The 26,612-nt window shown below is 39.7% G+C and overlaps 1 protein-coding gene across 2 annotated transcripts in view; it reads right to left on the bottom strand.

Moving 5' to 3' along the window:
- The window catches only part of LOC110947954 (activin receptor type-2A), a 59,782-nt gene extending 40,242 nt beyond the window's left edge, over positions 1–19,540 (bottom strand). Inside the window, exon 1 of one of the 2 annotated variants that reach the window (XM_022189309.2) lies at positions 18,566–19,540. In XM_022189309.2, coding sequence (XP_022045001.1) covers positions 18,566–18,620 — 55 coding nt within the window. In that variant the 5' untranslated portion in view covers positions 18,621–19,540. The remainder of the gene's footprint in view (positions 1–18,565) is intronic. The other variant, XM_022189311.2, reaches the window with a different exon arrangement.
- Between the last annotated feature and the right edge of the window lie 7,072 nt (positions 19,541–26,612).

Raw genomic sequence — 26,612 nt, forward strand, 5'->3', positions numbered from 1 at the left:
GATTAGTAAGATTGAAACAACAAAAAATCTATGCAGTTGAATAAAGTTGATGCCGAAAATTGTTTTGCAGTGAATTTATCTCCCTGCATCTCAATTTGTTGGCTATATTTTGCTTCTGTCACATCTTTATTCACCGTGGGCTCATACTTCATTCCCAAAAACTCTCATTTTTTAATTTTTACAGTGCCTTGGTGCAAGTGGTTAATTTTTGGGGCAAATTTTTAAACAAGACATGCGGAATACAGTGATTTTTTTTATCAAATATGATGATTTAAACTCAGATTTGGTCTGATGAAACTTCATGGGAGATATTGTAAAGAAAAAAATCCAATGTTTCTTACAGTTATAGTATCTGACACTGGCAAATGTTGTATATTTATCAGATTTTTTTTAAAGACAGCATGCAGTTTGTATCGATTGTCGGGTTTTGAGGTTCAGAGGGTTAACTGTAGATTAGTTGATGACGATATCAACCAATTACTGGAGTGACGCAAGTGATGTGATTAAATAAGAGCCATTTACTACAGGGGTCAATTGATATGTTTTTTCTTTTTTAGTGCCATATCAATACACATTATTGGTAATCAAGGTGAACCAATATTTGGGCTAATATACACAAAAACATAATTGAAATGTCTCTGTTAATGTGTTTTACATTTATTTAATTAAAAGAGAACTCCTCAAGACCAGGATTTTATCAAAGAAAAACACCCAGACAATCAGGAAAAATGCTGAATATTAGATCCAATAATCAAGAAGGCCAATAATTGGTCAACCCCCCATTTGATAATTGTGAAAATGCTGATTACTCCTTCCAGTAATCAATGCATCATTGGGCTATTAAAATAGTTCATTTAATTGCTTACGCCACCAATCCCTGATCTTGTTGTTAGATCTTGTGCCTTGTTTCACATTAATGACGCCCTCCATCATTTAGGCAAAGCCTGGAAGCAAACCACTGTTTCAAGTCTGGTACCTCTAAGTTAAAGGCTTACAAGGTAAACCCAGGAAGTGTATGCACTAAGACAAACTCAACCCTATGTAAATTGACGGTAATTGATGCATTTCAAAATAGGACAGTCCTCAAACTCATGAAGCAAGACAAAAAGCCTGTCATCTTTGTTCCTCAGCCAAGGCAAGCTGTAACACCTCAACAGCTCCATTGAGAACGCCTCCATTCAGGTATTACACTGTGTCTGAAAGAGCTGTGAGCCATGTGAACTGCAAATACAGCACTCCATTGTAAATACAGCCGAGCTCAAATCAATCACTTCTCTGAAATGAGGTGACAGTGGAGGCCGGCTGCCTATAGCGCCGTGTGCCAAAGGTGGGCAGTGTGCTGGATGTGACGGATATAAAGCAGAGAAATCAATCTTCTGACTAAGTCGCAGCTCGGAGTTCGCTAAAGCGGATAATGTCACCGAGTGCACAGCCGACACGAGCGATTGTGCAAGGACATACAATAGGGCTTCCACCCACAAGCACACAACCAGGCAATAAGGAGAGAAGCCTCTTTTGTCTCTGGGAGATATTTCACGCATGGAAATGTCAAACATGAGTGGCACCGGACTCACTTTGTTTACCGTAAAAAGATTTGTTGGGAAGACAAATCAAGAAAAGAGAAAGCTGAGCGACTAGCGTTTAATGCAAGGTCGTCTTCTTAGCGCCGACGCTCCGAAACACATATTTAATTCATTGCTAAATGAAAATGTCAGTGTCGAAACAAATGAATGAAAACAAGCTAAACAAAAGCAGAGGAATAAAAAGGAGGTGAATTAAAGAGCCTAAAAGCAGCGGTAGGCTATTTAGTCTTAATTAACATGTCTAGTTAATTGATAATAATGGCTGACTGTTAGGCTAGGCTGGAAGGTAAGCTCATGCGGGGGGTAAATGGGTAAAGAAACACATCTATTTAAATGTACTATTGAGCGAGTGCGTCACTGCGAGACCACTTCCAAGAAACTCCAAAGACTTTTTTGATGTGCTTAATTGATGATCTCCCTGGAAAACAAGGCTTTGTCTGTGCTTTGCTTCAAATTTTCTCTCAAAAGATTTACTATTTTCGTGCAAAGAAAAGACTACAGAGCGTTTCATAAAGGCGCATCTCTCTTTCTCGGCCATACAAGAGATTTATCAAGGTTAACCACGACCTACTTTAGTCGCGGACATTTCAGCAACGTCTAAACACCCGACCCACTTCTCAATTCACTGGGGCTTTTTTACTGAAAAAAAAGGGGGAAAAAGTGCTCTTCACCCCTCGCTGGCTGCCTGTCGACTCCTAAAATTCACTCTGACATTTTAAATTTTAAATTTTTGCCACTCCGTCCCACAGTAATTACGCTCCAAGGTCCTCCGGCACCGAAAATAAACTTTTAGGATGCGACCGCCGACTGATCAGATAAGACCATTAGATTTTTTTTTTTAAAGAACAATTAGGCAGCAAACAGGGGACTTGATTCACCAGAGAGAGTGTAATAAGAAGATGGAAAAAACGGCAAACCTGGCAAGAGATGCTGCAACTAGAGGAGATTGCTGATTATCTGCAGCCGGCATTGAAAATTCAATCTTTCATCTGGCGGCCAAGAGGTCACACTCGGTGGAGGCAATTCAGTGAACCTGAATTTGAGAGTTACAGTGGAGCCCCTGACACCGTGAGCAGGAAGACATACAGGTCGAAGCTTTCCTCTCTGAAAGCGAGATGCACTCGGAGAGACCTGAAGGCTGACGGACTGCCAACGAGCTGCTGGCCCGACTTCACCTGAAGGAAACCAAATCCGCCAAACTGACTCCAGGCTCATGATTAGCAAATTCGCGAACACCTCGTTCAAGTAACTAAATCATAGGTTTGAGAAAATGGGACACAAACTTTCTTTTACTTTTAAAACAGAAAAAAGTCACTTAAACAGCCTCAAACTGTAAATAGGCAAAATACAGTAGAGAAGTCTAGCTTCAGCAACAATTATCTTATCCTCCACACAAAATAACAGAATCCAACAGTTCCCACCACAGTGAGCCAAGGAAATAATGGCAAAAGAAGGAAAATATGCAACATTTTGCAACCAGAATTTTATATTTTTGTATTTAACACAGACAGAAAAGAGAGAGGTTACATATTTAGACTTTTTTCCCATTAAATCAATCTTTTCCTACCTTAAAACAGCATTATAATGTGCAACACTCCTCACTCGGAGCAGCTTGAGCACACCAGCTCACCTGAAACTCTGCTTCAAACACTGTGAAACTACTCTGACACGCAAAATGGCAAGTACTAAAACTGAAATAACTCAGCTATACATGTTAGACTCAATTATTTACTTTGTTGATTAGTCTGTCAGTTATGTTCTCTGGTATCCAATAACTTGTTTGGTCTTTAAAATGTCACAAGATCTAAAAAAACGTAATTAGTCTTTCGCAAAGCTCACGATAACATGCCCAAATGTCTTTTTTTGTCCATACTCAAAGATATGCAGTTAAAAAAATACAAATATTTTAATTAAAGAAGCTGTAATTAGAGAGTTCTTATTTTTGTCATTAAGAAATTACTCAAATCAATCGACTACCAAAAACAGTGAGCAACTATTTCAATAACTGACAGCTAATCAATTCATTCTTGCAGCTCTGATTCGTATTTTCATTGTATTAAGTGCGTTTTTTTTTATTATGTTACCCTTATTTCCTTAAAAAAACTGCCACGTCTGTGTGAATGCCAAAATACAACGTTTTGTTTGTAGAATATTGAATATTTTTGGCCCTTTTCATTACTTCTCTGATGATAAAACAGTGAAACATGATCGTAAACCAATTCTCCTCCAAGTATTTCCTCTTATGAGACAGTAAGCAGTCTGAGCAGAGCACAAACTCACTTTCTTACTCGACTGACATGTCAACCAACACTTCCACGGAAAATACACGGCAGGCTTCCACAGAGGAAACTAAAATCACAAGGGAGACCTGCATCAGATCCTGTGTACTGGCACGAGCCTCTTTATTAGCAGAGCGAGAGGGTTATGAGGCAGCAGAGATGGTTCTGGTCTGATCCGCGGCCAGGCCAGAGAGGTGCATGCTGGGTGGGAAATGACCACCAGCCACCTGCCAAATGTTACAGAAATTTCGACTAAGCCACTTTGGCAGGTAGCCAGCACACGCCCGGAGGTTTTGTTCTGCAAAACTAAAGCTGGCTGGTGAAACAGATAAAGTGTCTGATTAATTTAGGAGTCCTTGAGCTTGTGGCAGAAACAGTTTTGTCCCTCAGAGTTTGAACAGCAACTGTAAAGAGAGAAACAACAACATCTGCCAAACAGGCAGCACATTTTAGCCTCGCAGCACAGCTTTAAATAAATAAATGTATGTCTGGCTCCTCTCCACCGCCAGTTGTATTAACACCACGGTGATTCAGCCTATATCGTGTTCAAGAAAGCTTTGCAATTTGTTGTTTTCCGGTCACATGGGAAGTAATGCCTTCACGTTTTTGGTTTCACTGACAGCTGATCTCTGAGTGGTGGAAACAACACCGTAGTAAGCTCCAAAAGAAAACTGAATGCGTTTAGAAATAAAAGCAAACCAGCACATGTGAGTTTATTACCAGTCGATAACTGGATACAAATGTGACGTTAGAGACTGAAGAAGTGTCCATCAGGCAAGCTTTTCCTGACAACTGTTGAGGAATCCAGGAACTAATATCCAATTTCCTGGCTGTGGACGGTCACAGGGGCAGGCTGTACTGCACTCTGCTCTGTAGCCTCATAATGAAGTGGCATTTTGGCGGGCCTGGCCTGCACTCGGCACTGCGTGCACTGAAGTAGGTAAACAACTCATTCATCAAGGCTTTTTTTGTGTGCCTGCCAGGAGCGGGGATTGTTCGTTATGATGGAATTTGTTCTAAGGATCAACTTATCATCTGCGTCCGGGCAGAGATGAAATAGATTTGAGGTGATGTATGGCTGTTTTGGACGCTGGCGTGTGTGGGAATCTGCGCTGAAAACAAACGTGAGTGATGATTTTTTTGAATAGCGTTGAATAAAGAAGTCCACAGGTCAGAATGTTCTGTGCAGACTTGGCCTCTTGGCTTCCCAGCAATGCTTGTTGTTGCTGCTGATGCAATTTGACACTCCTCTGCCACATAACTGACTCAATGCACAACTAAATACAGCTTTTGCGTGTGTGAATAATCACATAGCTTTAGTAGAAAACGTCTAATCATAGCAGCATTAACACCTTGATGCATTTACAGGAGAAAGTTTTCCATGTGTAGCACGCTCAGCTTTATCAAATTGTACTCAGCAGAGCAGTGAAAGGAAAAACCAGTTTAGACTTTAAATATAAAGACTAGTTTTGGGGTCAAGGTGGGTTTAGGTAGGCAGGTTTTGGAAGCTGACAGGTCTGGTTTAAGCTCCACCTCTAAATAAATCCATTTTAAACTTGGTGTTTTATCATGATAAAATGTTTTATTTTATACCAAAAGTTATTCATTAGCTTTAATAATCCCTTTCAGAAAAAAACTACAGAAAAAAGAGTTTATCTTGAATAACTCTGCACTAATGTCCAAGTCCAAGATAGTACGTGTTATGTTATGACACAACCCAAAGATCTTCAGTTTCCTGTCATACAAAAGGAAATATTTAGAAAATATTCACATTTAAGAAGCTGGAATCAGAGAATTTAGACTCAGACTTCTTTTTTTCTAAGAAAATAACTCAAATTGATGAATTGATTATCAAAATATTTGGCAATTACAGGAAGATTGCAATTACAGAGTGAATCAAGTGATGTGACACACTTTGCATTTCTGTTATGTGCTTTCATGTACATATTTTTTTGTCATTTAACTACAAGTAATAGCTCTTCTAACACTTCTTATTCAGGGTTACATAGTTGCCTGTTTTGGCTCTTAACAGCGCTTCAGCTGTCAATTTCATGTGACTGAAGATTAATTTTTGAGAACAAAGGAAAGAAACTTCTATGTTATGCTTCAATTTCAACAACTGCACTGCAAAAAAAACCTTGCCAAAAAAACTTTTATGCTAATTTTAAGCCAAAAAAGAACTCAATTGGCCAATATGGTCAGCAAAAATGACTTAAAAATTAGCATAAAAATCGAACCATGACAAAGAATAGCCCACCTTTTACCTTAAAACTGATAAATCTATTACCAAAAGAGTTGCTGATGACAGGAAGAGCAACAGAGGGGCTCCATGATCAAGACGTGATGAATTTGTTCATTAAAACTCCATGTGTGTTTCTGTAATTTCCCTGCAGGATGAGGAAAACAGATTCCTCATTAGAACCCAATGTTTGGAGGAATACAGCGATTACAAATCCTGCAGGTCTGAGTGTACGTTTCCTCAGTAGCGGGGAGATTAGGTTAAAAAAAAAAAGTAATTTTAGCGAACTAAATGTAGCTATACTTTCCCACATCTGCCATCAAATCCTTTCTCCCTGACTCCAAAACGTGGGCACTGCTGGTTAGATATGCATCCCACCACTTGCCTTTAGGGCAGCTCCTGGCCGCCTTGGATAAAGATTTTTTTACACCATTTATAGCTGTTTGACTATCACAGGCATTAGTTACCCGGGGCAGCATGGGAGACCACTGGCCCTCGGCGAGGTTACCACCTGAGCGTATATATCCTGCACTATTTTAGACTCCCAAATCCCACTGCAGCAAGTCTGATGAGGTGCTTAGTCTTGGTGCTTAATCAGGGAGATGTGAGAGAACTTTATCATCCTTGAGTATTTGATAATCATAAAAAAAATTATAGAAAAAGATGTGAGGAGATGGGAGTATAGACAGGTCCAGGGACAGACGAGGGCTGCTCTTTGCATGAAATTATGGCAAATTAGGGGAGTTATATAATTGCATTAATTCAGTTTTCTTCTCTCTGGCAGCAGTGCAGCGAAGTCTGTGCACAGAGACACTATTTTACAGTAGACAGTAATTTCACAGAGCTGCCTGGGTCTTGCGTTAATGCTCGATCAGATGGTGTCGTGACACGGCAGGGGTGGTTGGGCTGGCTTGGGTGAGCCGGCCACAAAGACTGCACTCTTTCCACGGCATGGAGGAGGGGGGCATTAAAAAACCACCGCACTCAGCAACTGAATCCAATCCCTTTAATCCTCGCTGGTATGCCCGAGCCCATTGGTCTCCGCCTCAATTAGCGCTGATGGAGCCAGTTGCCGGACAGTTCGGTGGAGCACCTGGGTCTCTTGCCATGAGCTGCCGCAGACTGTGGCGCTTTTGCACAAGGAGCAAATACCAGCGTCGTCCCATGTGTGTAATGGGCTGCAGTGGGCCGCCGCATACCGTACATTCTTTACAGGACGAGCAATTTAAAACGCCTTGTTATCTCTAGCAGGGTACTGTACAAGGATCTGCAAACCCCCCCCTCCCTCCATCCCCTCTGCACTTGGATTGTTTGGATTTATTTGAAGGTTGTGTTAAGTGCCACTTGGGCTTAAAGCTGAACTGCGTATTGAATTTGCAGTGATATTGCAATATCGCCGAGCCTGCAGCATGGGCATTTCAATTCATTTCTATAAAACAAGCAATCAATGAGTGGAGAATGAAGGGGGCAGGAGGGAGCGAGGCACTGGCAGAAGGAGACTGGCAGACAAGCCATTATATATGAGGAGATTGGTTCTTTGTGAGTCCAGAGATTTCCCATAATCCACTGCCGTATGGCTATTGAGTGTGCGCCCGTCGCAAGGTAATGCAGATGCACAAAAACAACCCCTTTAAAACAGTATCAGAATTCATAAAGTAAATGCAGTTTCTGTCTGTGTAATCAAAATATGATATCATGTTCTCCGTCTGCAGCTTTGCAACAGAGGAGAGAACGTCTCAGAGAAGGAAAAGTGTACAGAAATACACACTGTGGTCAAGGTTAGCCCACACTAGATCACAGGCTGCTGCTGCTGCTGCTGCTGATGATGTGTGGAACTAATGCACCGCCCCGTTCTGAGTCATCTCACGTGGCCCTCCAAGACATGTTGTCTGCCGTTCAATTATGTCCACTGTTTGCACTCTCCAGCTTCGCATTTGTACAAGGCAAACCAATAAATGTTGGGAGTCAATAAATCCACCCCCCCCCCTTCTTCTTCTTTCATCCATCCAGCCATCCGACGACCTCACTGACTTCCTGCCTCATCTTTATATTTAGTGTAAACTAATGACACACACTGGTCACGAGGCACCGCCGGCCAAAATAAAACACCAACACTTGTGTATTTTTAATTGAGATTAGATTACAGGTGAAGAATCTTCCCCCTGATGCAGAGAATAGCCACACAGGGTTTATAGTTCTGTTTATCAATACCAGTAATGATGACTCAGTGATTGCAAAATGCCTTCCCGTTGGCACGACCTGGGAAGAAAAACCTGTCAATCATTAAGAGCGTCAAGACTGAACAAATCCCCTCTTCACCTCTCTGGCATTTCAGCCGGAGCTTGATGCTACAAGTGAGCCGCTGGTGTTAAAAGACAAATCAGCAACAAGAGCTGAAAGGCCCTCTACTCTAGGCAAATAAAAAAAAAAAGCAACGGCAGAAGCTTTTATTTTTCCCAGTATCGAGCAGGCCTTCCAACAACTTATTATTCTTCATTTCCGTCGTGTTTTGTGTTCATTAAAGGTCCGCCGAGGCTTTCGCAGCTCACATGCTCACTGCCCGACGACATTTGAGGTTTACGCAAAGCGACAGCAGCAATAACGGCGGCGCGATGAGGCCGCAGTATCACGAGCGTTCACCACCGGCCCGCCGAGTCCCCGAGACACCATTACCCTTTAGTGGTTTTGGTGATAAGAGGTTAGAGCGACCTTCATGACAGTGAGGAATCTTGGCAAGAGATGGGCGAAGACGAAGAAGAGGAGGAGGAGGAGGAAGGAGGGAGCGTAAAGCAGGCGAGGACCCTTGAGAGAGCCTGAAACAAGAGCATGATGAATGTACAGCTCGCAGTTTTTAATCAAGGATCAAAGCTGGGCCTCTCCGTCTGAGCAGCCAGCCTGTCTAGACTGAAACTCTCCCAAGCACATAAAGCAACATCTGCAGGATGCATTAATTACAGTAAAGGACCGTTCTGGACCAATCTCTTGGGTACCGACACATCAAGTGGTCTAGACGGAGATAAAAGAGTCCTGTATATATGAATAGTTTTATCCCAAAAAGGAATTTAAGGACAGCGATATCTGGACAAATAAAATCTCCACACTGAAGGTGATGTTGTTCCACTGCACCCTGGACTTTAGCATCTTCCCTCTCATTTGTTTTAATTTGAATCAGCGATGGTTACAATCCATCAGTTTTCCATTAAAGAGGCACGCTTGGGTGTGCATTTGCATTTTAGGCTTTTAGCTCAAGATGCTCCTATCTTATGAGAATCAAAGCAGGTGGGGTTTTCCTCGAGAGCGTGCTGATAAGATGGATGGCTGTAGCGGACATCGAACAGGTGACCTCTTAGGTGCAAGTTGGACGCCACTACATCCACCAGGTGTTGCCAGAAGTATATAAATACTGATGACAGAGTGGAATCAGGGCAAGCTTTGAGGAACTTTTAAATCAAAGCCAACTGTGGAAAAAAAGCTGACAACTAAGATGATGACTGCTCTGATTACAATATCATCGCTTCTCCAAGAGCAGCGCAGCTCCCTCAGTGTTCTTCCAAGCATACACCTCTGCTTCCTCTATGGAGATGAAGGCTGAATTAAATATGTATGTTATTTTAGTCCTGTCACTGGCTCTACACTGCTGTTCTAAAAAGACTCCAAGGCCCACAACATTCGCAAATAATCCTTCTTGCATTCGACCCGTTTGCAGCGTCAAATCTTTACTGCTTCAGATGGTGTCAGCCTCACAAAAGTTCACTAAACTGCCTTTCAAATGATTTCCTCTAATTACTTAACCTCTGTACTGCATTTTCTCTGCAGTGTCCTGTGTGGCAACATTCAGTTCAACGATACCAGGAGCAGGCTGAAACAAATCGCTGCTGCCGAAGAAAATCCCCTTGATAGCAATTATGGGGTTTTGATGATTTTTAATTGGAGTGAAAGTTTAGACAGTCATTTTTTGTGGCGAATGTGTTTTAGGTGGCCTTAGGCCCAGAAAATCTCTGAAAGCATCATTGTGAGATTTCAGAATAGCTACCTTTCATGCCCTCCACAAAAGATAAATACAGCCAATACAGTTAGAAATCGATTTCATTAGTTCAATGACCGTGGAAACTTGGAAACAAGCAGAGAAAGTGTTTCACAGTGAACTTTCAAAGATCTTCTGTGCCGTTGTAGCTTTCCACTGTTATTTAGTTTCATTAATGGCTGTCTAATGTGAATTAATCAAGAAGGATTTTGTCAGTCAAAGTTTACTTGATCACCACAACTTCCTAAAAGAAAAAAAACTTTGGGCTGTGATCAGGGATAAACTCCAATGTCCTTTTCTTTCCATTTTAACCATCTGAACCCCAAAACACGTCAGAAGGTTTGTAAAGAATGTTGTGCTTTCTAAATAATCTCCAAAATCCCAAGAGCCAGAAAACTGCCAACACTGACAGAACTGGAGGAATTTTCAACTAGATACTTTAAAACATGCAGCTCCATTGAGAAAATTGACCAAATCTAAGCATCAAAATGAAATGATTCTGAAGGTATCCTTCAAAAAGTTGCAAAAATTAAACCATAAAAGCAAAAATTCAGCATCTCATAGTGGAAATTTGAAGCCATGACTGACTCAGCTGTGATCAATAGTCACGTTAAAAAAAAATAAAAAATTAAGAACTATTCGGCTAAACTGCAGGCTGTGCATGGAGACAAATGTGGAAATGAATCAGAACAGTGTGCAGTCAAACATGTTGTCAGCAAACTGTTGGAAGATACATACATAGTGCAACATATCATCTTTATACAGTGACAATTATTAGATTAAATTGGAGGTTTGAAAAATGTGCAATATCTGCCCTCATTTTTTGTCAGTATTGGTAACAACTTTTCTTATGTTTCAGAAGTCAAGTACAGCATTATAATTTTGCTATGCTGCACAAAAGACATATTTTAGTTCCTTCTACTTCTACGTCATGGTTGCACTGCTTCCACAGGGGTGCAGAACTTTAAACTACAGCAAAAAACAAATGAGCCCACGGAGTGAAAATGTAGAAACGACCAGAAACTACCCGGAGTTCACAGGGTTAAAAGCACTACTTATCAAAACTGTAGCTTCCTCAAAATCCATTCAAAAACTGTGTACATGTTTGAGTCCAAAGTTTATCTTCCATGCATTCAGAGATCCTCGCATCACCAAAATGTGCACAAATACACCATCCATGTTGCCTGCAGTGTTTACAGAGCACAAAACACCTGGCCGAGGGCTAAATTTAACCAGTGCTCCGACTGGTTGAGGGTCGTAATTTCCCAGCCGGGGTTTGGCGACACGCTGTCCTGGGTCAACATTTTACCTCGGTGAACATGGACTGGTACAGCACTTTGTTTTCATGATGCCACAGCACAGGATGATACACAGCCCTGGAAGGAAGCAGTCTGACTAGTTGGGCCCAATGGGAAACTGAAGCTACATCTGGCCTTAACAAATACACCTGTGCTTCTGGAGCCTAATGCATAATGCAGGAGAACGTATTAGAAACAGATAGGGGGTGGAAAAAAAAATGGGACAGAGGTGGTAGCTGGCCTTCGATAACTCCATGAAGCACCCAAAACACTGCAGCAAAAAGAGTACAGGTTTAAATATAATGGCAACGACATTAAAAATAACAGGTTTCATCTAATTTAGGTTGCATTTCTTAGCAGTTGTTACACTTTTCAGGAATAAATTCATATTAGATTAATCAGAAACAGCATTTTCAGCGGCACCACATTAAATCTGTTTAAAAAATGTCAACAGTGCTGGTAAAAGCTGCATAAATGGAAAGACTTTCTCACTTTCCACTCTTTGATTTGACTATTGGGTCAGTGCACTTCACTGATTTTTAACTATTTACAGAGTAAACATTCGGCTCAGCGAACAGGAGCAAACATTAGTGTTAGTCAGCTACTGGGACTGTTAATCTTTATTAAATGTAAGACTTTTAATAAGTGCTTTTTACATTGCTGCTGCTCGTAGTGCTATTTTGTTTTTAGGTCATCATTAAAATGTCTAACAATGAAATACTGCGTCTGGGAAGCTGTGTCACCCGCCAAGAGAAGCCCAAGGCAAAATTTTCACCCTGTCTGAACAACAATGTTGACTTGAATTTAACTCAAACGTTTAACAGACTAAAAAAAGTTAGGAGGGATGCAACGGATCAGAAAACTCACGGATCATTTTTTCAGATGCCACTTCTGTCACATGTCCTGTCTTTGTCAACACACAACTGCTTTGCATCTTGTCACTGCAACTCTGCACTGAGATTCAGGGAACCATGTATTACTGAGACGAAGGTATGTTTTCAGTGCAGGTAGTATAGGATTATGCAAAAACTATAAGGAGCATATCTGAATTATTTTCTGTAAAATAGGGAGAAGAGCACTGCCTTTCTTTCTGTTCCACTTACTTTAACCTTGTGAATCCTAAAAGCCTCCAGCAGGTTTTCAAGGTAAATTACCTTTTAAAAAAACACTAAGTTTGCCAAAATAAAATCATAGTACAGTACAGATTTTCAACTTTCCTATCATTCTTCCAGTTCCATCCAAAAACTTAATCAAATCTAAGCCAAACCTCATTACAGTTCAGTTTATTCTTCATGGCTCATTTAGAAAATTTACGAAAATTAACTATTTGCATGAACTTGATTTGGAAAAAAAATAAATCTGCACTCTTTGGTGCAACCAGGAAGCCATTGGTGACTCAGCTGCATCTAACAGTCATGTAGAAAAATTCAGGGACTTTTTGGTTAAACTGTGTTTCCGAGTAGGATACAAGTATGGAAACAAATTAAAAATCCAAACAAATACTATAAATATCTACAGTATGTAGAACTATCATTTTTTCTTGTGTGCAGCTGGAAAAATAACCTCAGAAACTTAACTTTCATTTTTCATGATTTATTGCAGTGTAACACTGTCATATTCCACAGAAGACATTTTTGAGTTTTCTCCATTTTCCGCCACAGTTGTGCTTTTGATAAAGGTGCAAGAGCTGAGAAAAACTACTGGAGTTTAAAGGGTTAAAATAAAAAGTGACAGCAGCAGCAAAACTGTAGTTCACTTGATGATGGTTAAACTTTGCTGTTTTCATGCTTTAAAGTCCCAATTCAAAAGGTTTAATCTTTAAACTAAATGCTGAACATGTTTAATAAGACATTTACCTATAGAGGTGGAAGGCCTTTGAAAAAGCTCCAATATGATAAAACCTGCACAATCACAGGAAAATAATCTGATAATTAATTGCACGCTGGAGGGGAAAGTCTCTTTATCTCATTCAGTCCTCACCAGCAAGGTCAGATTTATTTTTTCAAAGCTTATTACAAGCAAGTGCCACATCTAACCCAGCTGGAAAACATTAGCTACCCCAAGTTCAACGGGACGCAGCACAGAGACCAGGGACAGGTCATCGACTGGGCTCAGATACTGTTTCAAGTCGAGTTTGACGTGTAGCTGAGCTGAAACTGAATCATCAGATCTGTTGTGCTGCTGAGGATTTTAAAAAACCCCGAGATGCCTCATCCTCACCATATTGATGTAACCTTACACTGGCGTGCAAGAGGATCAATGTCTGTGTGAAACTGCTGCAGTGTGCAAAACAGGAGGCCAAATGTAAAGGCAGAGCTCCAGACTCGACTTCTCCATCTCCTAGCCTCGACCGGAGGATACATGCAGAAATCTAAACAGCTATTTTCCTCTAAATTACCAGCGAAACTTAACACCGGAGAATGACCTCTGCAGCTAGCGACTGATTACTGGAGTCACATTCACATCATGTCACAAAAGGAGGAGGAGGAGGAGCAGCACAGGTTGTTATTGCCTCAACTTAAACCCATTTATACTCACCAACTCATTAGAAAGAAATTCAACAGTCACAGGGTCAAAAAGTCGTATGACAGGCAAATATTACAGTTATCAGTCATAAAAATACAGCAGATAATGCTTGCTGTTGAGTTCCCATGAACATCACTCATCACTTGTGGTTTTATTATTAGATTTCAGCGTTAAAACACTCCTACAGTTCCTCTCCGCTGCATTTAATCATCTCTAAGTTTTCAGTAAATCCCACCAGATGTGGATGTGCTGCTACTCACGAAGCAGCGCTGTAAATATTTACCAATCTGCAGCTCAGGCTCGAATGAGATCCAAGGCAGAGGTCGCCTGTCGAACCAACGACCCGGTGGAGACACGTGCAAAAATCTGTCTTTGGAGTTCAGCAGAGGGGCGTTTTCGAACTTGACCCAAAAAGTACACAAGAAGCCCATTTACTGTCCTGACACTTCGACAACCTTGACCCGCCGAGAGCGACATCAGCGTTTAGACATGCCAGCATGGATCAAAACACTGGTGCAGCTGCTGGACACAGCAACAAACCTTCCAAAATATCACCAGCTTTAACACTGAAAAAGCAGCTTCTGACTGCTTTTCAGTAAGAGTCGATCAATTATCGGTGGGGCTGATCATCGTTAATGAGTATAAGTGAAAGATAAATCCATCCATCCATTCTCTATACACCGCTTTATCCTCACTAGGGTCACGGGGGGTGCTGGAGTCTATCCCAGCTGACTCAGGCGAAGGCAGGGGACACCCTGGACAGGTCGCCAGTTTGTCGCAGGGCTACAGACAAACAATCACACTCACATTCACACCTACGGACAATTTAGAGTAATCAATTAACCTCAGCACATTTTTGGACTGTGGGAGGAAGCCGGAGTAAACCCACGCATGCACAGGGAGAACATGCAAACTCCATGCAGAAAGATCCCATGCCCAGCCCGGGATTTGAACCAGAGATCTTCTTGCTGCAAGGCGAAAGTGCTAACCACTACTCCACTGTGCAGCCCCTGAAAGATAAATGTTTATTTTTAACTAAATGTATGTAAAACAAATGCGAAAGTGTTTGAACGGAATTTTGCTTTGGAGTTTGCATTTTTCTAAAAACCAAGACTGAAGTTCGACAACAAACAACTGGCATCAATGGTTACTTTTTTTTTTTTTTTTGCCTTTTTCGGTTTTAGCGGCAGTGAAGGTAGACAGGAAACGGGGGAGAAGACATGCAGCAAAGGGCCGCGGACAGGAATCAAACCCGGGCCGCTGCATGGGAGACCAGCCCCTGTACATGGGTCGCCCGCTTAACCCGTTGAGCTCTACGGGCACCCAATGGTTACTTTAAGTCCTATTTAGGCAACGCCAGATAAGAATAAATCCTGTTTAGTGAATCCCATAAACTGCATGCAACAGGCGATATTCTAAAACACAAATTTATCAATGATACATCTGAAAACTGGTCAAACAATATGGTTCTTTTAGGGATGATTAGTCATCAATGAGACTTAATGCCCAAATTTGAAACAGATATACCTGTGCAGTAAAAACCAAAATATTTATCACAAAGAAAATTTCAACAACAACAACACTGTGTTGAAATGTTCTTTGTGTTTTACAGAAGATAAACATTGAGACAGTTTCTTTTGATTAAACATATGTAAAAAAATAAATACAAGAATTTCAATGAAAGTTTGTGTTTTTCAAAATTTTGAGATTTGTTCAGCAAGTAATGTAGTTTCCAAATATCTGCTATCTGTAATAATGACCGGTACTGGAGGTGTGAAAGCCGTGTCACTGGACATCTACTTTTAAGTCACATTTTGGCAGCACTGCATATTAGTAAACATCCACAAATCCAGTTCAGGTAATCCCATAAACTGCATACAGCAGGCTACAACCTAAAACAGATTTATCAGTGATTTGTCTCAGAACTGGTTAACAATCGGGGGTCAACCGATGTTTTTTTCAGGGCAGATACCAACATTTGGAATAGATTATGTCACAATTATACAATCTGTATTGCACATATAGACAGCTTCCAATTATATACTGAACATGCACTCATGTGTTCATACAACTGCAGGTTGTATGTATTTTTGGACTACTATAAGTTACACGACTGTTTTTATAGTCATCTTAATACAGCACATCAACAATAAACAATAAGCTATAAAGCTGTTGTCATAGGCTACATTTGTACATAGTATTTGTACATTGTTTTAATATTTGCACAATTCTTATTCTTTGTTTTATTGACGTCTGTTTGCTGTCTACTGTGCAATGACAACAAGCACATTCTATTCTATTGCTGAAAATAAAAATCTTAGTGTCAAAAAGCACATTTGAACAAAACTTTGTTCATGTGTGTTTATGTTTAACATTTGTTTAATTAAAAGAGAACTTTCTGAATTAATTTTTAGTGCTGACAGGATATTGACTGTTAATGATAATTGAGAAAAATGTTAAATATCAGATCAGTTCATCGCAGCATGCAACCAGTCAGACATTCCTTATCAGTAACTAGTTTTTAAACAAAATGATGCAGATGAAAAATGCTAAATATTCTTTCCAATAACAGTCCAGGCCAATAATAACTTGATGCCAGTAATTAACAAAAAACAAACATTTGCTGTGCACATTCTACTAATATTTAGAACAGTTCTATTATGGAGTAATTTGCCTGATTCTGTGCTTGATTAAGGGCTTAAAATGCAACAGTATTTAATCACTATCAGCGGGAAATCTTTGTAATTTGAAAAAGAGTTTTTGGCACTTTAGGAGCCGTATCATTTCATGATTACCTGTTTAGTTAAACGTGCAAAGTTGACACTGGACTTTGATTGGAAGTACACAAAAAGACAGTGTTACTTAAGCGGTTGGCTATTTTGAAACCTTTGAATACAAATCTCATCTTATCTTGGTTTTTTTTTCTCTTCTTTTTTTGGCGCGTTGCAGTCAGTAGGCCTCATCAAATAAAACCCACTCTGGGCTAAGTGCCCTGCCCTTATCAGAGGTTTCTTGGTGTCGTCTTGAGCTGTGCCAATTCAACTTGGATTTCACAGACGATTATTATTCCACCTCAAGTAGAAACCATTCATTTCCCCACTTCAGACAGTAATGAACGAGTGGAATAATCATCTGCTGCACTCTGCAATACAGACAGCACCTGGCTTACACTCTAACCAACCCCAACTATTACCGTATTTGAGAAACCTTTTAATTTCTACTCAAACGCTCAAAGACACCCCAGGGCTTGCTGTATAAGTACAATTCTACTGCAACTACTTCAGAGTTTATTCTACTTTTTCCCCTCACTTCTTAAGTCTTAATTGGAACAGCTTTTATATGGGTCCGCTGAATATTTTATAACGCAGGCCACTTGCTGTCATTTATTTCCACACTCCACAGAAAACCCGTTTTGTTAAGGTGCACACAAGCAATAGATTTTAAACTTTGACACCTTCACTTATTATTCATGCACCTCTCCAGTAAATCCAGTTTCTGTTATTGAACAACAAGACGAAAAATCCAGCCTGCAGGTCTGACTTTCTTTTTTGCAATCTCTGGCCAGGTTCGCCTCTCGTCAATCACATCGCCTTGTCACCTTTCTGTCATGTGAGGAAGTTAACGGAATGAAGAACTCAAAGTATTATGACACAATCGCCCTCTGGCATTCACATCCGAGAAACACTGCCTGGTCATATAAGTCACACCGTGCCGTTCTAGGTTTATGTGAGGTAGAAAAGGTTCACTGAGGACTTGCGGTCTTCTAAAGCAGCAATTTCACGGTCCGCATTCATTGGAATTTGTATGATTAAACCAAAAGCAGACAGTGATTCCCTCCTTTTTTATAGCCATGTTTAGACAGCATTTCTTTTAAAATACTCACCTGAGTAAAAGTAGATGTTACAGTCCACCCACATCAACATAAACAAAATGATTTGCAACAAAAATAGCACTCCTCTGTTGACCTTTTTCTCCTTATTATCACCTCACTGACATTCATTATACATCCAACCCCGGGGGAAATGAGGACACATAATGGATGTTCACCAACATGAGTGCTGAAAATTGCTTTGCTGCGGTGAGATTTTGGTTGCAATCGTGGCCGAATCAAACTTTCACTGGCATTTTGAGCCAATATCCATCTCTACCACTGATCTATATTACAGTAGAGTGAATCCTGAAAGCTTTAAAATGGACTTTGAAGACACTTTTTTCCTATTTATTGTAATTTTACCTCATCTAATGTTGCATTCAACTTAGAATATGTTAATTTATGCTACACAACAGTCATGTTCTGATTAATTTGACAACTAAACAAACCTAATTTGTACCGGTATGTCGCTCAAGGGCCCCCCGAGGCCCCACCTTGGAGCCACTACTGACATCTGCAACATGCACAATCCACACATGGAGGCTGGAGGATGCATGCAAAGGGCAACAATAATGAGGCAGAAAGGCAGTGTGGGATTCCCCCCCTCTCTCTTCCCACAGGGTTGCATTGCTTTGCACTGCATTCTTCACACATAACAACATTGCACTCTGCAGAGGTAACAATAAGCAGTGCACTGAATCCTCCACAGCTGACAATAAGCCATGCATAACCCCTCCACACCCACCTGAAGAGCAGGAGATGAGGAAAACGGCGAAGGCCAGTTTGGTGGCGTCTCCCATTTTCCATCCGAATCTGATCCTCTGATTATAAAGAGAATTTGGGGGAAAAAAGAAGAAGAAAAGAAAAAAGCACAACAACCTCAAAAAGACTGAGTCAAATTAAATGTCTTGCAGCTCCGAGGAGCACTGTCTCTGGAAAACGGGCATCTTTAACATGTCGAAATCCAAAATATCCCAGGTAATGCAAGCCTGACTAGTCCAAAAAAAGAAGGGAGGAAGAGGAGGATGAAGAGCAGGAGGGGATGGTTGGTGGTATTTCCAGGTTTACAGACTGGTAGATTTGTTAGCAGTGGAGCCGGGGCTGTCATGTACCTGTCAGGTCTGCAGCATTGTTATGAACAGACGTGTTCACCTGTGCTGGTGCTGTTTTCAGGAGAGCGGCGCACAGAGCCGAGCCTCAGCCGGGCAGAGCTAATATCCATCGGACTGGAAATCGAGCGCACTCCGCTCTCCAATCAAACTTCTCGTCGGTAAGCTCCGTCACATAGCCATAAAAACGACGTTTAATTTTGCATTTCCACCCTCCTTCTGTAAATAAAAAAACAGCAGGTTTGTTCTAGTTGTTGTTGAATATATTCCGTGTGGAAGCTTCGTCCGACAGTCCGGCGGGGCAGCCCGGCCACAGCCACAGCCACAGCTCCGTCCGCTCCAGCGGGGAAACAACCGATTACAAGGCTTTCCTCCTCCCGGTGTGGTAGCCCGCTCCAAAGTGGGCCAAACAACCGTCCTCCGATTGAAAAGACTTCAATGAACAAGTGGAAACACTATCATATGATGGCAATAAGCGCTAAAGCTGCCGTTAATCCGTCTAGCTAATGCAGCTATCGAGTTCAGGACGAGCTGGTTTTCCGAAGTCCATCTCCTCCTCTGGTCGGGACGATTTCAAGATGGCGTCACTGGTCCGAGTCAAGCAAGCCGCACTGGAATACAACGGATCCAGGCGGGACATTCAAAATAAAAGGCTACTCTGGAACGAGTCAAGAGGCTTTTATTTTTATTTACATTTTCTTTTGTAGGAAGAATATATATATATATATATATATATATATATATATATATATATATATATATATATATATATATATATTCTATCCATGTATGGCTTTATTAAGGCTTTTATTTGACCGAGAAATAATCTTAATTCTATTTACTTATATAACTTTGAGTGACATCATCCTCTTTTGAGAGATATTCTTTATTATTCTAAGTACAGCGGTGGTTAGTTGTCAGGATTATAATTAATATTAGATAATACGCACATATTTTTTCTCTTTATTTTATTTTTAACCAGTCTCATGTTATGTTTGACCTATCAAGAACTGTAATAATATATATTTATCTAACTATCGGTGACATACTAAGTCATTACCCTCGTCTTTTCAGGCAGACTGTTCATGTTTCAAATACAATGCTCTTTTGTTTTTTATTACGAGATGCTACGCACATATTACTTCTGTTTATTATAGAAAGAATTTTGATTATATCTATGTATCTAACAATATTGACATGTACCTGAAAAACTATTTTATTAGTTATGTTTATTTAACTTTCAGTGACATGTTAAGTCAATATCCTCGTCTTTTAAGGCAGATTTTTTTTCTAAATACAATACTGGTTATTTATCTTTTATTAGATATTACACACATATTATTTCTTTTTATTTTATTTATATCTTGTCTAATGTTGTGTTTTACATGTAGAGAATTTTAATTATACTTATTTATGTAACTTTCAATGACATGTTTAGCCAACATCCTTGTCTTTTAAGGCTGATTTACATATTACATACATATGTATCAAATTTTCTGTGACAGTTTGAGCCAATATCCTCATCTGCTGCGGGTGTATATAATAATAGCAACTACACAATAAACCATGAAATCATTTAAAAAGGATTTTAAGGTTTTTTTTTTTGTTTTTTTTTACTTTACTGTATTATATAAACACTCATTAGTTCTATTTATTTTATTCAATACCTATCTAAGAAATTAGTTAGATATAATTATGCATATAGATAGATAGATAGATAGATAGATAGATAATTTATTCATTTTTAATTTTTTTATTACCCAAAGCCCTGTGTCACCATCATCAATATTTAATTATCATCTGCAATATTACTTTATTACTTCAGTATTATTGCCTGAATTTCTTCTTACTTTTTCAGTTAAAGTTTTATTTTAGCTCACTTATTTTTGCCCTTACTCATGTATCATACTTACATCTCATTGCTATTCTATTAGTCATCCTCATGTTACAGTAATTTAGCATTGCTGGACAAAAAACTTTCTTTAAAATGAACAAAGTTCTCTTATCTCGAACAAAAATGAAGCATTTGTTTGTTTGTGGTGCTGCAGAGACGTCCCAGCCTCAAAACCATGTTCTTCAGAGGTAAGGGAATATGCTTGTTTGGTGCAATAGTAGAAAAGAAATGGGGGGAAATGATAACATTTAATAAAGTCACAATATGAGTTTGGGTTTGCACATCACTCAACCTTACTACAGTTATAATTTATTTTAAAATAGAGACTTGATGGGAAATTCTTGCCTGGGGCTGCAAACATGATGAAATACAATGAAATGACCAGAAACCTAGAGGAAACCTAAATCAACTCCTTATTAAAAATGAAAACAAATGTTAAGTAATCGAGAGTTCTAAGGTTTGTATTCACTTTGCGTGGCTTTGCATTTCCAGTCTTTTGTTATTTCTGTGTTTACTCTAATTTTGAGGGCAGAAGTGGTGAATATCCTGCACCATGTTGCCTCATTCCATCCAGCTTGATTGAGCTGCTTTACGAGCTGGGGATTGTTTTTGTTCAGGGGGCTGCTCGGTTTGGACTCCGGCGTGTCCCTATGCACGAAAAGAGGGGCGGGGACAGCTGGCCTCCCAACTTTTCAATATGAGAATTAACAGTCAATTTAAAAAAATGCTGCTATAGATGATGCATGTGTTTTTTTTTGAGTGTTTGTATGTACTATTAAGTCTAAAGCAGGGGTGTCAAACTCATTTTAGTTCAGCTCAATTTGATTTTAAGTGGGCCAGACCAGTTAAATTACAGTACATTAACCCATAAATCACTCCAGATTTTTCCTTCATTTTCATGCAGAAAAGTATGGTCTTGAAATGTTCACATTTAATGAACAAAACATGATGAACAACCTGAATTTCTTCACAAAAATAAATTCAATATCAGAAACAATATGCCTCAGTTTATCTGCAAAGGCACAAAACATTTAGTCAGGATCAAAACAACAACAGTCGGACAACAAAAGACAAAAAACAACAAAAAACAAGGCAAAAAAAAAATAACAAAAATGAGACCCAAAATGACAACAACCAGAACAAAATGAGAAAAAAATCAGACAAATGTCACAAAACAAAACAGAAAATATACAAAAAACTGGGCAAAAAAATGGAAACAACCAACAACAGAAATGAGACAAAAAATTACACAGACGACACAAGCAAGACAGAAAAACTCAAAATGATTCACAAAACAATGAATAAAGTGAAGCACAAAATGAGAAAAATGAGACAAAAAACACAAGTGTGACAAAAAGGAAACAAAACGACTAAAACATGAGACAAACGACAAAAGTCAGACGAAAAAGACAAAAATAAAACAAGACAAAATGTTACAAAAATGAATCACAAAGCAACAAAACAACAATAAGCAATATAGTATCTTATTTTATGATCAAAACAACTTGTCTGGAAATTACTTTAAATTTATGATTTTACAAATTTACCATCTGCTGTTATCGCCTTCTCTGTAATTTTTACTCTTTACAAAATCATCCCACGGGCCGAATTGGACCCTTTGGAGGGCCGGTTTTGGCCCGCAGGCCGCATGTTTGACACTCGTGGTCTAACAGAAAACTACTACATGGACACCAGAGCAGCATCCCTAGACAATTATAGTGATGCTTCTTGATGTTTAAAGCATAAAAAAATGTGCAATCAAGACTGTGCACTTAACATGTGACCATGTAGGTCAACACATGCTCTTACATACCCCATACTCTCACATACAGCCCCCATGCTGCAGTATGTGCTACTATACGGTCACCTATCAGGTTTCAACATGGGCTGGGTGCTCAGTCATAAATGCTGAGAATACCATGAAGCACATATATAGGCTTGGCCCCCTTCCCAAATCTGCGTGACACTAATCTTTCTAATAGCCTGGAGCAGATCTCCATCCATAAGCGCTGCGAAACGATTAGGAGGTCAAAGGTCTCAGGGGATTTCTCCGCCAAGCTGGAAGCTGAGTCACCTGTTCCATATTGGAGTGTTGGTTTTCATCTTCAGCAGAAAAAAAAAAAACACACTCGGTCCTGTGCATGCCCTAATGGTCGGAGCCTTGAGGCACTAACACAAGCCGGGGTGAGGAGTTCACTTCCTGGAGATGCTACTCCCCTGGCAGCGATTTCAAACTTTCATCACAAATGGAGTCTCTCCGGAAACACTGAGCACACTCAACCCTCTTCTGGAAACAAAAAAACAACAAAAAAAAACCGTGGGGGATGCTCATCATTTCACAGATATTAGAAGCTTGCATCTTGTTTCTGATTATAAACAGGACACTGTAAGCATAGTTGTGGTCAGCAAATCAGTGCATAATCAGATTAAACGTCATTGTCTTGCGTCACATACAGTTAACTAGTTCAGTTACGTGAATTTAGGCTGCACGAGATATCGCTTCATCAACAGCTGCACGGTCACGTCATGCATCACTTGCACGATTTGTTCTGCTGAATGACTCCAAGTGGCACGTTTTTGCTCATGAACAAGGTTTTCTGAGGATAACTGTCAGTCAAAAAATACAGATCAGGGTTGTGACATTAACATGGCTGTTTTCAAAGGTGGATATTGTGACTAAACAGGGATAAAACTGCAGCGTTAGCATGCAGGTCGTGTGCAGCAGAAGGACTTTCTGGCAGGAAGATTTACTTGGTGCAGTTTGAATGGAGCCCCATTGGCCTTGGTGTTTTATTGATCTGATTTTATACCCCTGACATGAATATTTCTATACATACCACAATATGGAAAATATCCACAAGATCATGAATTAAATAGGGATGGTGCAGTGGTTTGGCTCTGGGCTTTAACTGGTGCATAGTTAACCCTCGTGTCGTCCTGCAGGTCAAAATTGACCCTTTTTAAAGTTTGAAAACATGGAAAAAATATATTTTCACAGTGAAACTTCTGTGTCCACATTTTCGGGAAATCATTTTTGGTGGAAACCAAACATAAAAATCAACCAAAATCCAGTGAAATTCGCTGGATTGCTCTTGTAGAGTAGTCGCCACCCAGACATAAAGTTTAGGCAGCATGTGGATGTGGGAAGTTCTAAGTTCTCCAGATATCCCGTGCTATATGTTGGGTAATGTGTGACCAGCTGCTGCGTCCTGGAAAAAGTGTTTCAGAGCTTTTCAAAAACATCTATAGAAGCCTATGAAACTATGAATTAGTCTTTATAATTCAATAAGAATCCACTGGCTGCCACAAGATGTAAATTTTGCCATTTCCTGATGCCACAACAGTCCTGCAGTGACTATTTCTGTTAAAGCTCTTTAAATCATGAAATATAAATGTGTGGATGATGGTGAATCTCCATTTAAAGTCTCTCCTGAAAATAAGAATTTATTTTTCACTGCATTTGTTTTCCTGGCGCACCAATTTTAGACCTGTGGACATCTGCGGCGGGGTTTTGTGGACACTTTATGCTTCATGTGTAGCTTTGTGACCGCAGAAAGTCTGGTGGTGCCTTAAAACTATCAATCAACTGAGATCCAGATAATAAAGTAGACACAACTGATGGATGGATGATTTAAATAGTCAAAATCCCATTTTAAAATAATCTCATTGTGTCCAGCATTGAGGGTAATCGGCAAAACTTTGACAGTACAAAGTGATCCTTGTGCTAATGCTAACATGCTAATGTTTAGTAGGGACAGTGATCACCATGTTAAACTTAGTTCAGCGTGCTGGCTTGCTAACATTTGCTAATTAACACAAACTGGAGAGATTTTGAGGGTTAGGTTTCTAGCATGCTTAGAGCTTTCTTGAAGCAGGATTAGTTGACATTCATTGAATCCCTTCGTCTTTGCAGTGTTTTATGCCCCTGCCGGCTGCCACACTGCCCTGAAGCAGAATATTTCTACCCCCACGGCCGAACAGCTGGGGAAGGCTTCTTTTTATCAGTCATACATTTTTATTGATTGTGGCCAGAGTTCAGGTTTTATCCAACATTTTCTTCTCCAGATGTTGTTTTGCATGTTGCAGACGCTGAGGCTGCAGATCAGGTTTCCATTTGAGGACTCTTCCATGCAGCTGTTTGCACATCAGTGGAACAAAACATCAACGCTCCGGTGTTGGATGAACCATCGTACTGTTATAAAACCTCATCTTCCAGGTTTGTGCAGTTTCTTTTTAAGTGCCACACAATCATCAAAATATGTCAGCTGCATAAAATTTAGTATGGAGTTAACCCTGGCATGGTCCTGCAGGTCAAATTGACCTGTTTTAAAGAGAATTTCGCTGGATTTTGGTTGATTTTTTTCCGAATGTTCTTCTAGAAAATTTTTAGTAGTTTCACTGATATATATGTAATCTTTTTAAATCTTTTAGGATTTTTTTTCAAGATTTTCATTCATTTTTTGAAAATATTTACAATTTTTATTTTATTTTTTATTTTTGTAAATTTTTATTTCTTGCCAAATTTGGGGATTTTTTTAACTAAAACTTTTAATTAAACTTCTAAGGATTTTTTTGGAATTTTCTTCCTGAAGATTTTGCAAATTTTTAGAAATTTGGGGAATTTTTTGCTGAATTTATGGATTTTTTTTCAGACAAGGGAACAAAATTTTTTGGTGCCTGTAAATCAGGACAACCGGAGGGTTAACTGATGCTGTTCCAAATCTCAACAGAAACAAAAACTTTTTGACTTTAAAGCAACAAAGAGTCTTAAAATGAAAGAGAGTGGAGATGAGTAAGCAATGACAAAAGGATGACTTCGCGAAAGGCCGGGTTGGTCTGTCTGTCTGTCTGTCTGTCTGTCTGTCTGTCTGTCTGTCTTCCTTTGAGTGGGGAAGACCTACAGTTCTGGTCCTGGAGATTTACTGCCCAGCTAATCCCATACTCAACTATCAGATGCAAATCCCCTCTAATGGCATTACACGTGCCAGAATTACGTATGATGATGCTTGCTAATGAGAGCTCAGCTGATATACCTTACTGAACCAGTGGCCCTCGTGCACAGAGTAGCCCCATGGCTCTGCGCTTAATGGACTCAGTATTGAGTGTCAAGGGAAGTCAATTTATCGACAAAGTGCTTTTAACAAAAAGGAGGTTGCTCTCAAAGTGCATTGCAGAGCAACAAAGGATGTAAATACATCTGAAACTGTGAGCAAACACGGAGAAATGCTAATAGTGCAGGGTGGAGATGTGCGACGGAGAGAGCCGCAAGATGACAGCAAGGGCAAGTGGACACTTAGAGATTCAAGCATGAATGATGAATGGAAGGATGGAGTTTCCTATACGGGCCTTAAATCAGGCCGCTGCTGCACCAAGGTCATTCTAACAAGGTCATCCATATGTTTTGCAGAAAAATGATCTATATACACATGCACTTAATGATTCCTGTGGCCCTGTGGTGCAGGATTGAACACGGGTGGTATGAATTATAAGAGTAAAAGGCTCTCTATTTCAATTAAATATGTAGGTTCTATTAGAAAAATCTATAAAATGCTTAGTACACTTTTGGGTAGTTTAATTTATCACTATATTTTATCATTTCAGAATGTGTTCTGAATGTAAAATCTTTATTTTTGATATTTAACTGTCATTTTTTAACATTCATGGTTTTTTAGATTTGTTTTCTGCAAAAGTTAAACATATCGAAAAGAATGATTTAATTTTTTAATGTAAAATTATAGCCCAAAATGAACATTTTAATTTTTAAATAGATTTTTATTGTAAATTTAACA

Source organism: Acanthochromis polyacanthus, chromosome 22 (assembly GCF_021347895.1).
Source record: "Acanthochromis polyacanthus isolate Apoly-LR-REF ecotype Palm Island chromosome 22, KAUST_Apoly_ChrSc, whole genome shotgun sequence".
Lineage (NCBI taxonomy): Eukaryota > Metazoa > Chordata > Actinopteri > Pomacentridae > Acanthochromis > Acanthochromis polyacanthus.